This window comes from Myxine glutinosa, chromosome 2 (genome assembly GCF_964187855.1).
Source record: "Myxine glutinosa chromosome 2, kmMyxGlut1.1, whole genome shotgun sequence".
Lineage (NCBI taxonomy): Eukaryota > Metazoa > Chordata > Myxini > Myxiniformes > Myxinidae > Myxine > Myxine glutinosa.
Window position 1 is genome coordinate 198,379,000 of NC_136262.1, and position 15,649 is coordinate 198,394,648.

Genomic DNA, 15,649 nt, shown 5'->3' on the forward strand with positions numbered 1-15,649 from the left:
AGGGCAGGGAACGTATATTGTGCGTGCCAGATAGGGATTGGTACCTAAAATAGCTCACGTAGCTTCTAAAATAAAACGAAAAAACTTGGAAAGTACCCGAGAGGGGTGGGCCTCTGCACAATGAAAGATTTGAAGAAACTTCTGATCAACTCGCCCAAAAAGTTGATATCTTGCAGCCCATACTGTAGAAACACCCTTCAAGTTGAGCCCGTGCAAGGCCTGTGGGCAGGCTGTGGAGTGGCGCATTCTACCAGCCCTCCCCAATTATCCCTGTCATTGAGTAAACTTTGATCCTTGCAGGATTACCTCGTGTGAAGATGGCAGGCTTGGTGATACTGTATATTTAATGGACGTCTGCAATTGGAAAGACGATTCTGTCATTCCCAACATTCAGGCAAACTTCCCAGAGGGAGACAATATATGTGGTTGAGGTGCTTCTTAACACCAATGGGAAGGTCATACACAATTGGGAGGTGCATGGGCTGCGAGTGCCGTTGTAAGTATGTGTTTTTTTTGTTTGGTGCCAGGGCCACAAGAGAAATTATATTAGATTTTTGCATCTATTGGTAAAAGGAGAAGCATTTGTCCATGTCTGTGTGTATGTGTGTGATATCCACTGCCACCGCTCACTGGTAGAAACGGGAAATAGTACGAACTCAACACCTCTTGTCCACGACTATTTCTCATATTACCCATATTTCTGTGAGCCCAATTTGCATTCAGGAACACAATTATGGTTAACCACCCTGAAAATGCCACTCTTTTATCTAAATGCTGAAGGTTATGTTAAAAAAGACTGACTTACATATTTTGCAGATTTTGCTGCAGATTTGCTCAATCTCTGTCACATTGGATGGGGAGCATTGGCAAACAGCAATCTTCAAGTCTTTCCACAGATTCTCAATGGAATTCAAGTCTGGGCTTTAGCTGGGCCACTCAAGGACTTTCACATTCTTGTTCTGAAGCCATTCCAGTGTTGCTTTGGCTGTATGCTTGGGGTCATTGTCCTATGGGAATATAAATCTTTACCGCAGTCGAAGGTCTTTTGCACTCTAAAGCAGGTTCTCCTCAAGGATTTGCCTGTATTTGGCTCCATTCATTGTTCCCTCTATCCTTACAAGTTTCCCAGTCCCTGCCGCTGAAAAGCATCCCCACAACATAATGCTGCCACCTCCATGCTTCATGGTAGGGATGGTGTTAGATGGGTGATGAGCTGCGCTCGGTTTCCATCAGATGTAGCGCTTTGCGTTCAGGCCAAAGAGTTCAATGTTCGTCTCCTCAGACCACAGAATATTTTGCCTAGTGCTGTCAGTCTTACACATGCCCGTTTGTAACCTGCAGGCATGCTGTCATGTGCCTTTTTTTCTCAGGAGTGGTTTCCAGCTTGCCACTCTCCCATAAAGCCTAGAGTTGTAAAGGGCTGCAGAGACTGTTGCCCTTCTGGCAGGTTCTCCGATCTCAGCCAAGAAACTCTTTAGTTCTGTCAGAGTGGTCATTGGGTTCTTGGTCATCTCCCTGACAAAGTTGCTCAGTCCTTCTTGCCTGGTTGCTCAGTTCGGTCAGACAGCCAGCTGTATGAAGAGTCTGGGTAATTCCATATTCGTTCAATTTCCTAATGATGGAGCTCACTGTGCTCTTGAGAACTTTCAACACTAGAAATTGTTTTATACCCTTCTCCAGATCTATGCCTCCTGACAATTCTATATCGGAGCTCTACGGACAGTTTCTTGGACTACATTGTACAGTTTCTGCTCTGACATGCATTGTCAACTGTGTGACCTTACCCCCGTTAACCTTACCCTTACCTTACCCCTTACCCCCGAATGGTGTGCTTCTTTCTAAATAATGTCCTATCAATTGAATTGGCCACAGGTGGACTCCAATCAAGTTGTGGAGACATCTCAATGATGATCAAAGGAAATTGGATGCACCTGAGCTCAATTTGGAATGTCATAGCAAAGGGGTTGAATACTGATCGACTCAAGACATTTCAGCCTTTCATTATCTCCGCCACCGAAGGTGGATAGAGGTTATGTTTTCACCCCTGTCTGCCTGTCTGTTTGTCTGTCTGTGAACAAGATATCTCAAAAAGTTGTGGGCAGATTCGGTCGAAATTTGGCACAGATGTAGCGTATGTGACAAGGACGAAATGATTAGATTTTGGTGAAGATCCGGATTCTGATCCGGCTACTATAATTTTAAAGTGATTCTTCACCATTGGGAGATAGGGCCAAAATCGATATATACCAGGATATCTCAAAAAGTTGTGGATGGATTTGGACGAAACTTGGTGGATCGGTTGGGTGTTTGACAAGACCGAATCGATTTGATTTTGTTTTGTAAAAATTTCTGGAAAAAAATTCCACTTTGAAAATTTGACTCATGGGTTATTATGTGTAAATCAGTGACAAAACATTTCAGGTTAACCATTTTAAATTCAGGCTGTAACACAACAAAATGTGAAAAAGTCAAGGGGTGTGAATACTTTCTGAAGGCACTGTGGGTTTTCAAGCACATTATTCGTAATCGTAAAGTACGGCTTCGATTTTGAGCATTCAGGAATTTCACGACATAAACCAACGAAGTGATAATTTAATGGGGACCATAAATTCATCGAAAACAGCTAAGTGCATGAATTGTGCCAGCAAAGAAAGAAGCACTTACTGCCACATGCACGCACAATGGAAAGAGCATTTTGTTTGTTTCCTTCCGATTGCTGTTGCACATTTCCAATGTGCCTTTGGAGCTCAGTAAACTGAATGTCTGCTGGAGTGAGTGTTACGGCAGTGGCTGCAAGAAGTACAAAAACAGGTAAGTCATTCATGGCAACGTTTGTGTTTTTGAATGTCACTAGCAACCAGACAAACAAAGGTAGTGTGTTTACAAACTATGAATGCAAACCGCAAACCTTCTCTCATGCAGAGAAATTATTTTGTAATCAAATTCAAATAAAATAAATACATTTTGAAGCTTTCAAGGCTTTCAGATATTTGCAAAATGTACATTCATCAAAAGTAGAAAAGGAACAAAGTCAATAGGCCGGTGACATTTATCGAAAGAAAGCTTTGTCTGTTTGGTTTAACATTAGTGCTTTTTAAATAAGTACTTCACATTAATTAGGTTGAAAGCATCAGGACAGGTTCATATCCTCACAAAGTGTCAGAAACACGTTTACGTTGCATGTTGCATCCACATTCTAAGAGAAGTCAGTTGTGAGAACCACAGAGCATTTCACATAAATGAAGGTATCAATCTCACTGACCGAGAAACGGCTTCCATTTAACTCTTGGGATTGGAATGAGGCCTGAGGAATAGCCACTGGGGTCAGAAGACCATTTCTGGGCTGCCATGGATACTCGTTGGGTAACTGCAGGCGAGACCTGGATGTACATCTGACCCTCATACATGCCTGCAGATGGGGAAAACACAAGGAAATTATGAATGTTTTAGTAGCTGTGGGACCATGAAAGATAAAACTTTTTGAAATCTCGAGTACAAAATATTCTATAAAACTGTTGCTTCCACGACTTTATTGTCATAAAAAATTTTTTTTGTGGCGACCACGGCCACACATTGACTACGACCAGAGAGGAAGTCCCGCAAGCCATGTGTGGAGATTTCCATGGATACTATAGGAGGAGAGTTTGGTGAGCAAAATCGAAAAAGTTACCAAAAATCTCATGACAATAAATTCCCATAACCTTTTCAAGTAAATACTGCAGAAAGGTTAATCATTATATTGCTTAACTGCATGAGAACCTGCTGCACACAAAGGATTGTTTTTTGATTTTTAATCTATATAAATATTTCTGTGCTTTTGTTTGTGTGTTTTTTGTGAGTTAATCTTTCACGACCAAACCGAAGCACCTTCGACGCCACAGATTTTGGGTGTAGGTATTTCAGAATCTGGGCAAGGTTTAAGCTACCACACATTGGCGTTGACGTCCATTTTGAGGCCACCAAAGGCCGCTATAAAGTGTACATTAGGATGTGGGGTCAGTCGGTGCTGCTGCCGGCCCGCAGGCAAAAGGTAACCGCCATGAGGCCAATAACTCCACAGCCTTTCGATGTACAACATTCCCCAAAACCTGCCAAGCTCACCAAGCCAAGCAGCAACAGGTAGCCCCCGCTCGTAATTAATAATAATACGTACAGTATATATAAAGTGTTTCCTTAGTTAAGTGACCACAATAAAAAAAAACATTTTAGAACTTACGAAATAGCAGAGCCTTATCTGTCAAATGACATTCCTGTCAAACTCCATAAACATTACAGACTTTATTGGGAACAAGCGTTACGCCTAGGTCCCCCGTCGGGGAAGTGATGTGAGTTGACAAAGTGGAAGACGCAGAAAACATGCTTTGATATGATATTTCGCTCACAAGGTTGACATACATGGTGGCGGCCATCTTGGATTTTGACGTGGCGACCAAATTTTCAATAGCGTTCTTCCTTATGCCTAGATACACCCACACACCAGATTAGAAGTTGGTACTTCGCTTATTTTTCAAGATATTTCGCTCACAATGTTCAGACATATATATGGTGGCGACCATCTTGGATTTTGACGTGGCGACCCAATTTTCAATAGGGTTCTTCCTTATGCCTAGATACACCCACACACCAGATTAGGAGTTGGTACTTCGCTTATTTTTCAAGATTTTCCGCTCACAAGGTTCAGACATACATGGCATCAGACATACATGGTGGCGGCCATCTTGGATTTTGACGTGGGTTGCACCCACACACCAAATTCGAATGAGGTCCTTCGCTTACACACGCATGCGCGCACGCACAGACAGACGGACGGACGGACGGGAAAACCTTTCGCTCCGCGGTGCGACGGGGGACAACTAACTAACCACATTATATAACTGGGCTCTCAGACACACCATGATAGAGAGACAATAGAGGAAAGGACAAGACAGATAAGTGCCTGGGCAAACCAGACTGAGTATGGTACTTGGTAGCATGGGTCGCCACTCAGTTCTAGCTTGCTTGGCAGGGATAACGGCTTGTTGCCATGGAGAGGAGAGAGGGAAAGAGAGGGAGAGAGACAAGGGCATTGTTCCAGTCTTGGCAGGGTGTGACTGGTGCTTTTGGGACGATCGCAGGACGAAGCTTCTCCTTCTGGGATTTCCTAACATTTTCGCATTTCCTTCTTTGTTCTGCCTTTTTATCCCTTCAGGAAAACCACGGTATTATTGTATCCCTCCAGCCCGTCACTGCTGATGGCTCTGGCCGTCAACGGCATCGGCCTGATAACAGCTGATTGTACGTACAACTCTCTTTTTGCACTCAGCTGGCGCTGCAAGCTATAGGGAAACCTTTTAAAGGATATTTCGGACAGATTGCAGAGGTGTGGACATTAAAATGGGGTCAATAGGGTTGATAGGTTTAGATAAATACACTGGGAGGATGAAACTTCGTCTAATGCGATGCATTCCAAAGATCACAATTAATTACGTCACACATAAATTAATTACGACAGCCTGGTGTTGGCTTAGCGGATAGGGTGCCGGCTGGGGATCCTGAGTTCGAATCCCGGTCGATCGTTGAATTAACGCCAGAGGGGTTGACTCAGCCTGTCATCCTTCCAAGGTGGGCAAATTGAGTACCAGCTTGCTGGGATGAACGTGCCGGTGTGTGCCCCAGTTTAGAATAGGTACACCGTATCCCTGCGTGTCGTGTCGTAAGAGCCGATTAAAGGGTTGGCGTCAGGAAGGGCATCCGACCATAAAAAACATTGCCTCAAAAAGGGAACCATGATCGCCATTGGGCCCACAAGGCTAACCCCCACTCAAGCAGGGAAAAATGGCCTTTAAAAGGGCTGTTTGTTTTTTGTTTACTCGAGACATTCATTAAGGAAATAACTGCTGTACACTATAATCAGGCAAGGCTGGGTGAGGACTTAGGCACAAACATCAAAGGCACACAGTTTGCAAGTTTTGCTTTTTTTTTTTTGAATGTTTGTTTTGTTTCATGTTTTGTTTCACAAATTTGCAAGCCCTATGCACTTTTCAAAGGACATCATCATCATCAATTGTGAGGTCATCATCAAATAATCATCAATTGCCCAAAGCCATGGGCAGCCAATGATAGGGACCCGCCAGGAATGAAGGCGGTCCCAAAGTTTATGAGGGCTGTAGCGAGATGCGGCCTTCCTCTCTTCATTGCCATAACTCCTCATCGCCATCCCTGTTCCGCACCAGCTTGCATGGTCCACACCGGACCCACAACTAGCTCATGCATTGTTCAAGCCCTATTGTTGAGTCCCGCTATTTATTTGTGGGGCTATAATGCATCATTTCGCTCCTTGTATACAAGTTTGAGTGCCTCCTCATTCCGACTTGTGCCTGTCGACCGCTTGGTTCGTCCATTTTATGGATAGCGTCTAATCTACCCTTATCCCCATATCAATTTTAACAAGCACATTACCCATAGGGTTATTACCCTCCCCCCCTCCTCCTTGACAGTGACGCGAGCACACACACACACACACAAACACACACACACACACACACACACACACACACACACACCTGACAACTCAACAAAAAAACTTCAGGCTACCCTTTCCAACTGTCGCATCTTTGCTCTCCCCTCCCAAAACTCCCACCTCCTCCACTCCGCAACTCAGATCCTCACCCTTCCCCTCCAAATCCTAAGACATCAATCCCATCCCCACACTCAAGCCTTCAATCCCGCCTTCCAAAGTTGTCCCATCTTTACTCTCTCCATTTCCACGTCGAAACAGCAGAATATGTAACGCTTTCTGCTCCCCTATTATGCTATCAATGCCTTCACAGAAACCCATCACAATTTTAAGAGACAATCGTCGGAAATAATAGCAAACCTGCATAACCTCCGCAGTAAAAGTGCTGCTTGAGAGAAAAGGTATTTCTAATTGGTTTTATAGAGCAATTCTAAATGGTTTTTATGGGGTCTTAAAAGGTCATTCTAAATGGTTTTATATGGTTTCAAACGGTGATTCTAAAGGGTTCCAAAAATGGCAGCCATAGTTTAGACATTGTGGGTGGATTCAGGCAAACTGTCCAACCAATGGGTGGAACTCAAACAGCTGCACAGCTCCTTTTATATTATAGATACACCCCATTTGACCTACACGAGATGCTTTCCCACCTTTTGCCTCCTACGTGTTGCACCACCAGGTTCGGCTCGGATTTGAGTGATCCTTGAGGTTTTCTAAATTGTAAAGAACAGTGAATTGAACGCATTGTGAATATTTGCAAAGGACACCATGGGATCTTTAATGTCCATCAACTAATGCTAGCAGATGGGACACACAGTTTAATGCACATCTAATGGACGGCGCACATGCATGTGAAACATCAGGATGATAGTTTATACAGTCGTGGCCAAAAATATTGGCACCCTTGCACTTTTGTCAAATAATGCACCATTTCTTCCAGAGAATTGTTGAAATTAAAAAATCTTTTTGTATCCACATATATATTTTTTTCGTTTGCAGTGGGGGAAAAAAAAGCTGAAAAATTACTAAATCTTAGCTTATTCCACACTGAAATCCTAAAATGACCTGGACAATATTATTGGCACCTTTTAGAAGTTGTTAAAAATAATTAGATTTCAAGCAGGTGATTCTCCTTTACTTTGGAACTGAACTCAACTATGGTGAGTTTCAGGTGCCTGCAATATTAAAATCACTCATTCGACCAGTTTGAATAGAGAAAAGGAGTCATTCTGCTGTTTTTGTGTCACTGTGTGTACGGCAATGAGCATGGAGAGAAGAAAGAAAACCAGAGAATTGTTTGAGGAGGTCAGACACAGGACTGTAGCCAAGCATGGACAATCTCAAGGCTACAAGTCCATCTCCAGAGATCTTGATGTGCCTGTGTCCAATGTTATCAGGAAGTTTAAGGCCTATGGCACTGTAGCCAACCTCCCTGGACGTGGCCGCAATAGAAAACTTGATCGAAGATTGCAGAAAATGATTGTTCGAATGGTGGAGAAAGCACCTCAATCAACTGCCAAACAGATTCAAGCTGACCATCAGACACAAGGTACAACAGTTTCAACACGCACCATCCGTCGCAAACTCAATGAAAGGGGGTTCGATGGTAGGAGACCCAGGAGGACCCCACTGCTGAGAAAGCCCGACTGGAGTTTGCCAAAACACACCTGAACAAGCCAAAATCCTTCTGGGAGAATGTCCTGTAGACAGATGAGACCAAAGTAGAGCTTTTTGGAAAAGCACATTACCTGTATGTTCACAGAAAACAAAATTAATCCTTCAAAGAAAAGAACACCTTCCCTCCAGTCAAACATGGAGGAAGTTCAGTGATGTTTCGGGGTTGCTGTGCTGCCTCTGGCACTGGGTGCCCAGAACGTGTGTATGAATATGAATGATCGTTTTAAGGCCATTTTACCCGCTAGAGCGGGGGATAGCCTTGCGGGCACCATGACAATCATGGTTCCCTGTTTGAGGCAATGTTTTTATGGCCAGATTCCCTTCCTGACGCCAACCCTTGGTCACCTCTTACGATGCGCTAGAACGTGTGTATGGCATCATGAAATCAGGAAGGAATTTTGGAGCGCAATGTTCAACCTAGCATCAGAAAGTTGGGTCGACGTGGAAGGTCATGGGTCTTCCAGCAGGACAATTACCCCAAACACACTTCAAAAAGCACCCAGGAATGGTTCAATACAAAACCCTGGACTGTTCTGAAGTGGCCAGCAGTGAGTCCAGATCTAAATCCTATTGAACACCTGTGGGAAGGTCTGAAAATATCAGTTGGGAGAAGGCACCCTTCAAATCTGGGAGAACTGGAGCAGTTTGCACAAGAAGAATGGGCCAAACTGCCAGTGGAGAGGTGTAGGAAGCTAATTCATGGCTATAGGAAGCGCTTGACTGCAGTTATTTTGTCCAAAGGCTGTGCTACCAAATATTAAGTCTGGGGTGTCAATAATTTTGTCAATGCCATTTCTTTTTATTTTCTGATTCACATAAATCATAACACTTCTCACACATGCAACATACACCTTTCCCTTCAGCTTCAACGACACTCCCCTCCTCGTCAGCACGCCACTCAGTTCCCGAAACTTCTTCCATGCACATCTCACTCAAGCAACCGTTGCCGAGTCTGATCCACCTTTTCCATTCAACATGTCTCATAGGTAGCAAAATGTTTTCACACCTTCCAGCTTCACGCCATCTCCAAGATCCAACTCAACATTTCCTCCATCTGCAGCTCCCTCTGTGCACACCTTGCACTTGAATTTGATTGGCTTGAAATCTTGACCACACTGGTCACAATGGTTAATCTCTACCACACTGGTTAATGACCCTCTCAGACCACTACATTTTTGATAAACCCACTCTGCGCACATTGTACATTGAATGGAGTTCACTTCGACACCCTTCCTGCACACAGCACACGGCCACTTCCTAGTTCTTTCCACCTCACCACATGCTTTACCACTTGACATCACCTTCGTTTTTCCGATATTCACCTTCAGACCCTTTGTCTCCATACATTCCTTCCACTTGTTCATCTTCTCCTTCAGTCCATCCATACTTTCCACAATCAACACCAGATCATCTGCATACAACAACTCCCACGGTAAACCCTCCTTTACATTCCGAGCCAGCACCTCCATCACAGCTACAAATAGTAGTGGACTTAGTACTGACCCCTGATGCACTCCCACCTTCACCTCAAACTCACCACTGTTCCCGTCCTTCGTCCTTACAGCTGTGCGCGCTCTCTCGTACATTGCCATCACGATTGCCTATTACAGCCAAGGGTGTACTTACTTTTTCCACATGCGAAATTTGCATTTATGTTTATTTAAATGATACAATGGACTACAAAATGTAAATGTTTCATGATATTTGTTATATTATATCACCTTTATTTATCAATATTGTTGAAATGAAGATCCAATAGCTGTATGTTGAAATATATTGAAAAAGTCAAAACTTTACATGGGGTGTACTTACTTTTTCACGTGACTGTATATTATATATTTATATATATATATATATATATATATATATATATAGTTACGGATTCGTCACTTCCGTTGTGGTGGTTTTCATCCACTGTAAACATTTCTGATTCCATGTATTATTATTGTTGTCATTTAAAGGGAATAGATATTTCTATTTTCAAAAGTTAAAAGTTAATGTTTTAAATGAAACAGGAACCGGACGGCGACGAAGAGGAAGAAGAGAAAAGAAGGCGGAGCGAGTGAAGTCGGACAAGAAGCATAGTTGCTTTGCGGTCTGGAGCGAACGTTGGTGAACAACAGTCACTAGTGAACTTTGGGTTTCCCAGGAAAGGGATTCCTGCGACAGAGTGGTTATCGCTGTGACAGATTAACCTGCGTGTCAGGTTTTGCGATTGATTCAGGAGAGAATCATCGTCGTGCCGTTGCGCCACGAGACCGGGCCGTCGGCCATTTTGACTCATGCAGGACTTGCGCTTCGCTCACGGTTTCATCTCCCTTCGACCATTTTCACTGCATTCAGACGTGGATCTGGCGTGTGTGTGTGACGTGGCTTTTTTAAGGTTAATTCGTCCATACCCGAGGGTGTGATTTCCCAGTCGCCTGGAGGGCGCCTTTGAATTTCCCAGTCGCCTGGAGGGTGCCTTTGCACAGCTTTGGCAGCCGGACTGTACCTGCCAACCCAACGGGATTCTGGTCTCCATTGGATATTGATCTGTCGATCGCTGGAGCGGATCGACTCTGGCTTAAAGCCGGGGATTAGAGACATTGGGGATGTTCTTGTTTCACTCACTTGGAGCACAGTGAGTTATATATTATAAAACTGATGGTACCATCATAGGATATTGATTGTACTTTTGATTCATATTATTGTTGTACTGTTATTCTTGTGTGATCTTAATACAATATTTGTTTGTGAGTAACAATTGGTGTGGCTTCACCATTGATCTTTGAAATATAGAATAACACATTTTTCTGCCGTGACTCCTCTCAGGGCTTGGAGGTACACCGTGACCAGGGGGTCGGGGAGGAGCACGTAACAATATATATATATATATATATATATATATATATATATATATATATATATATATATATATATATATATATATATATATATATATACACACTTGGCATTTAATATGGAATATTTTTTTTGTGGGGTGAACTTACTTTTCAAGATGACTTAGAACCAAAAGTTCATTGGAATTATGTTGAAATTATTCTAGATTTTGTTAATGTGACCTTTAAAAGAAACAAAAACCACATTTGACATTTCGAAGCAAATAAATTGATCCTTGAAAGTGATGTAAACTGATATCGAACTCAATTCACAGACAGTACTGTGTTAAACTTCTGTATGTTTTCCAGAAGTATCTCTTTATTTTGCACATTAGCCAAAAAAATTTTCCAACAAAAACAAAAGCTAAATTATGACTGGGATTACGGACAGTAAAATTACAGTTCAGTACTTCATGTAACCCCCATGAGCATTTAGGAGAGCACGTACACGTCGAGGCATGCTGTTCACGAGATTTGCCAAGGTTTGGGCAGGAATCGCTTGCCATGCAGTGACAATAGCCTGCTGCAATTCACGCACAGAGGTCGGCTGCTGGTCCAAGTGGTCGATTTGACGCGTTAATTCTGCCCACAAGTTCTCTATCGGATTCATATCCGGGGACATGGCAGGCCACTCCATATGCTCTACACCACGGTCAGCAAGAAAGTGTTGGATCATGCGAGCACGATGAGGCCGTGCATTGTCATCTTGGAAGACAAAGTTTCCTCGAAAGGCTGCACGAGCAAATGGAAGCAATGTTTCTTCCAGAATGACCCTGTACTTGAACTGGTTCAGGTTTCCATTCAGAACAACCAGGTCAGGTTTACCCCCGGCATGAAAAGCAGCCCAACGGTCACCCCACCACCTCCAGCTTGGACTCTTGGCACTATACAATCTTCGTTGTGGGCTTCATGCACTTGCTGCGCACTCGGACGCGGCCATCTTGACAATAGACCAGAAATCTAGACTCGTCACTGAAGATCACGTGATTCCAGTGTCCTGGCTGCCATTGACGGTGCTCTCTGGCCTACTGCAATCAGCGCTGGCTGTGTTGTCTGGTCAGGCGTGGCTTTCTCAGGGGACGCCTGGCACGATAGCCTGCTTGAACCAGTCGTTGGTTGACTAGCCTTCTGGATACAGGCACATTTGTCAGTTGCTGCCACTCAGCCCTAAGCCGATTAGCTGACTTGGTATGGCCATTGCAGACTAACCGGTACAGCTGGCGAGCATCTCTCCTTGTGGTTCTGCGTGGACGTCCTGGCCTCGGTATTGAAGTAGGGACACCCCTCTGAGCATATCGTTTCAGGATCTTTGACACCTGACCTTGAGTGATGCCATACTGCCGAGCAATAGCACGCCGTTTCTTGCTCGAATTTCTTAAAGCCACCTCTCGATGACAAACAGCATTGTCAAGTTGACGGACCATCTCCAGAGGAAGCGGCAATAACTTTTGTAGACGTGCAGCAGTTGTTTTCCACTAATACAGAACGCAACAACTCTTATATACCCGATTGTGAAGCCAATCGTCATGTACCTGTCCTTACATTTTGTCACGCCACCTGTGATATAATCCTGTTATTGGCTTCTTGCTTCGAAAGACAATCAGTGACATGGTTCTTTCAACGAAGACATCACCGAAGGGTAAAAGAAACTCACCAGATTGATATACTGAGTTCAGAAATTAAACCCGTCAAGAAAAAAAATAATTCCATATTAAATGCCAAGTCTGTATATATATGTATATATATATATATATATATATATATATATATATATATATATATATATATATATATATATATATATATAGCGGGGGTTAGCCAGTATATATATATATATATATACTGTATATATATATGTACTGTATATATACATATAAACAGGGTGAATCCATAATTAAGTCCCTATTTTAAATACAGAAATACCACGTTGTTAATGTAAATAAAACGTCAAAATATTTTTCCCTAAAAGGCCATTTATACCCATTTTAATTTTAATCCAGTCAAAATATGAAATGACCCAAAACAAATTGCAACAGATTCCATTTTACCTGCATTTAATTAGGAATAGCTAACAAAACAACATATTTAAAGTATAGGAAAATTGAAGTTGTGGAACAGTGCCTAATTTGCAGAAATTCAAAATGGCCGCCATACAAACTACTTTTGCCTATATCTCGGGATCTGAGACTCGTATACACTTAATTCTGGTGTCTGTACCCATGTTTTCAGGTTCAAGGAATACAATAATAACTATTTATAACATTGGGTCATTTTTGACACCTAATTTGCATACATTCAAAATGGCCGCCATTTAAAATTAATATTGGCACATTTCCCATATGAGTGAAGTGGGACTATTTCTGTTGGCGTAGCATGAGGCACCAGTGAACCATGTATCAATCTGCTGTAACTGCAGTCATTTAACGACTATATCATTCTACATGTTCTAGCCACCAGTGTCTTCTTCAGTTTCTTCAAGGACTGCAATGACATTCTTGCATACACCTCTACACACTCCACATCCATTAGTGCACTCAAGACCGTTTGCCTTGCAGGTGCACTGCCATCAGTAGCTGTGTCCTCTTCTTGACCCTTGACCACTGTCCTGATGAATAACAACATCTGGCATTGAGACATTTGTCACTTCACTGGTAGCTTGCACAGATTCCAAAGCAATTGATTGATCACTTTTACCTGATGATTCTTCTGCAGATGTGTCTTCATTTTTATCATCTTTCTGGTCCGTTGTAGCATGTGGATATAGCACGTTGTAGCACGTATAGCATGTTGTAGCACGTCCGTATAGTGGTGGAATGCCGAATACATGTGATATTAGCATAGCATGAAGGGCTCCAACTACAAGTAGGTGTGCACGTACGGCTCTGGAAATTGCTTTACCACTTAATATGTGCACTACTGTGTTGCTTGCATAGATGCTCTCCATCAATTCCTTCAGGCCTGAATCTGCCATAAGGTGTCCTATCACACCTAGAAAACTCATTTCTGTTTGAAATCCTCCCATTCTGAGTACGATGTCCTTGATCTCACTATCTTTGGACACACTCTCTTGTATTATCATAGCTTTCCACCAGAGTGGCTGATCAAATGTTAGAATAGGTGTGACATTGTAAGCCTGGCATGTGACGTGGTAAGCCAGGTGAGCCTGGCATGTGAAGTAACAAACAGCAGCGTCGAGTACAGACAGGTCATGTCACTCGGATTCATGTCAATCAGTCAGAAATTCGATAGACGATTTCCCTGGGTGATCACCCTTATGAACTAACTGCATCACACCAGACCAGAGAGGCCGAGGTGATCGGAGAGGCAAAGATATGCTCCACAGGAGATCGACATTTGCAGCAACATCCTCAGCAAGATGATCTTGTAGCTTTCCATATCGTAGTGACTGCAGACCATCACATTCAGGTATAAAATGCTTGACCTCTATACGACCGGCAGCAGCAATTTCCTCTGCAGTGACAGTTACTCGTGGAATAGGCTTTTTTTTTTTTTTTTTTTTTTTTTTTTTTGTATACAAGATCGAGGCTCGTGAAAGAGCGAACATTAATCACACAGAAAGACAAACCGACACATAAAACATATAACATAGGGAGCGGTAGACAAGATGGGGAGAGAGGGGGAAGGACACAAACACAACATTTGAGAGCAGGGACCGAGAGACATGGAGACATCGAGAGATCTGAGAGAGGGCGAGGGCTTTGGGGGGGGGGGGGGGCGTGGGAAGGGGGCAGTGGGAGAGGTATAAAACATATGGACACTGCCAGGACTTCCAGGAAAGAAGTTGGAATTTCAAACAAGGTGGATCTGGGGTGAATTAGCGGGGGTAGAAAAGATCAAGGTTTTGGATGGGGGAAGATAAGAGATGGTGGTGAACAGCTGTTTTAAAGACCTGGAGGGAGGAGTGGGATTGAAGGGAGTGAGGGAGTTTGTTCCAGAGGCGGGAGAAAAGAGGAATGAAAGAGTGAAGGTGAGCGGAGAGCCGAGATTTCGGCAGTTTAACCATCAGAGGGTTGCTGGCAGATCTTGTGCGACCTGTAGGAATATTTGGGGGACAGAGCACAGAGAGAGCTGGGGGTGCAAGGCCGGAGAGGAGTCGGTAGAAGACAGAAAGACCACCTACCTGCCTGCGGTGAGTGAGTGAAAGGCCCTCAGAGATAGCTTCATCGCGGGAGATTCCAATAATTCTGAAAGCTTTGGTTTCAACAGCGTGAAGCCGAGCTAGGTGTGAGGCAGGAGCACCGGCCCATAGGGGAGAACAGTATTCCATTGAGCTGCGGATGAAAGCCTTGTATGTGGTGAGGAGCTCAGGTGTGCCGAGGAAGGACTTCGCACGACGGAGGATGCCCAGTCGGCGACTGGCTTTGGAGGCCAGCTTGGAAATGTGGTTTTCCCAAGAAAGATCATGGCAGATAGTGAGACCCAAAATCTTGAGCGACAGAACTTCTTGGAGAGGATTGTTGAGAAAGTAGATGGGAGGGTTGTCCAGTCGATCTTTTCGGAGAGACATAGTAAGAGTGTGAGATTTGTCAGGATTGAAAGACATGTTCCACTTGTTTGACCAGTCTGTGATTTTGTC

General features: G+C 43.5%; 2 protein-coding genes across 4 annotated transcripts in view; one reads left to right on the plus strand and one right to left on the minus strand.

Annotated features, from left to right (window-relative positions):
* The window catches only part of ST3GAL5 (ST3 beta-galactoside alpha-2,3-sialyltransferase 5), a 1,112,943-nt gene that overhangs the window by 949,039 nt on the left and 148,255 nt on the right, over positions 1–15,649 (plus strand). The window lies entirely within an intron of this gene.
* Positions 1–15,649, minus strand: part of EIF2AK3 (eukaryotic translation initiation factor 2 alpha kinase 3) — an 82,405-nt gene that overhangs the window by 23,649 nt on the left and 43,107 nt on the right. For all 3 annotated transcript variants that reach the window (XM_068106491.2, XM_068106489.2, XM_068106492.2), the window contains 2 exons: positions 3,263–3,409; positions 2,665–2,790 (listed from right to left, as the gene is read on the minus strand). In XM_068106491.2, coding sequence (XP_067962592.2) covers positions 2,665–2,790; positions 3,263–3,409 — 273 coding nt within the window. The remainder of the gene's footprint in view (positions 1–2,664; positions 2,791–3,262; positions 3,410–15,649) is intronic.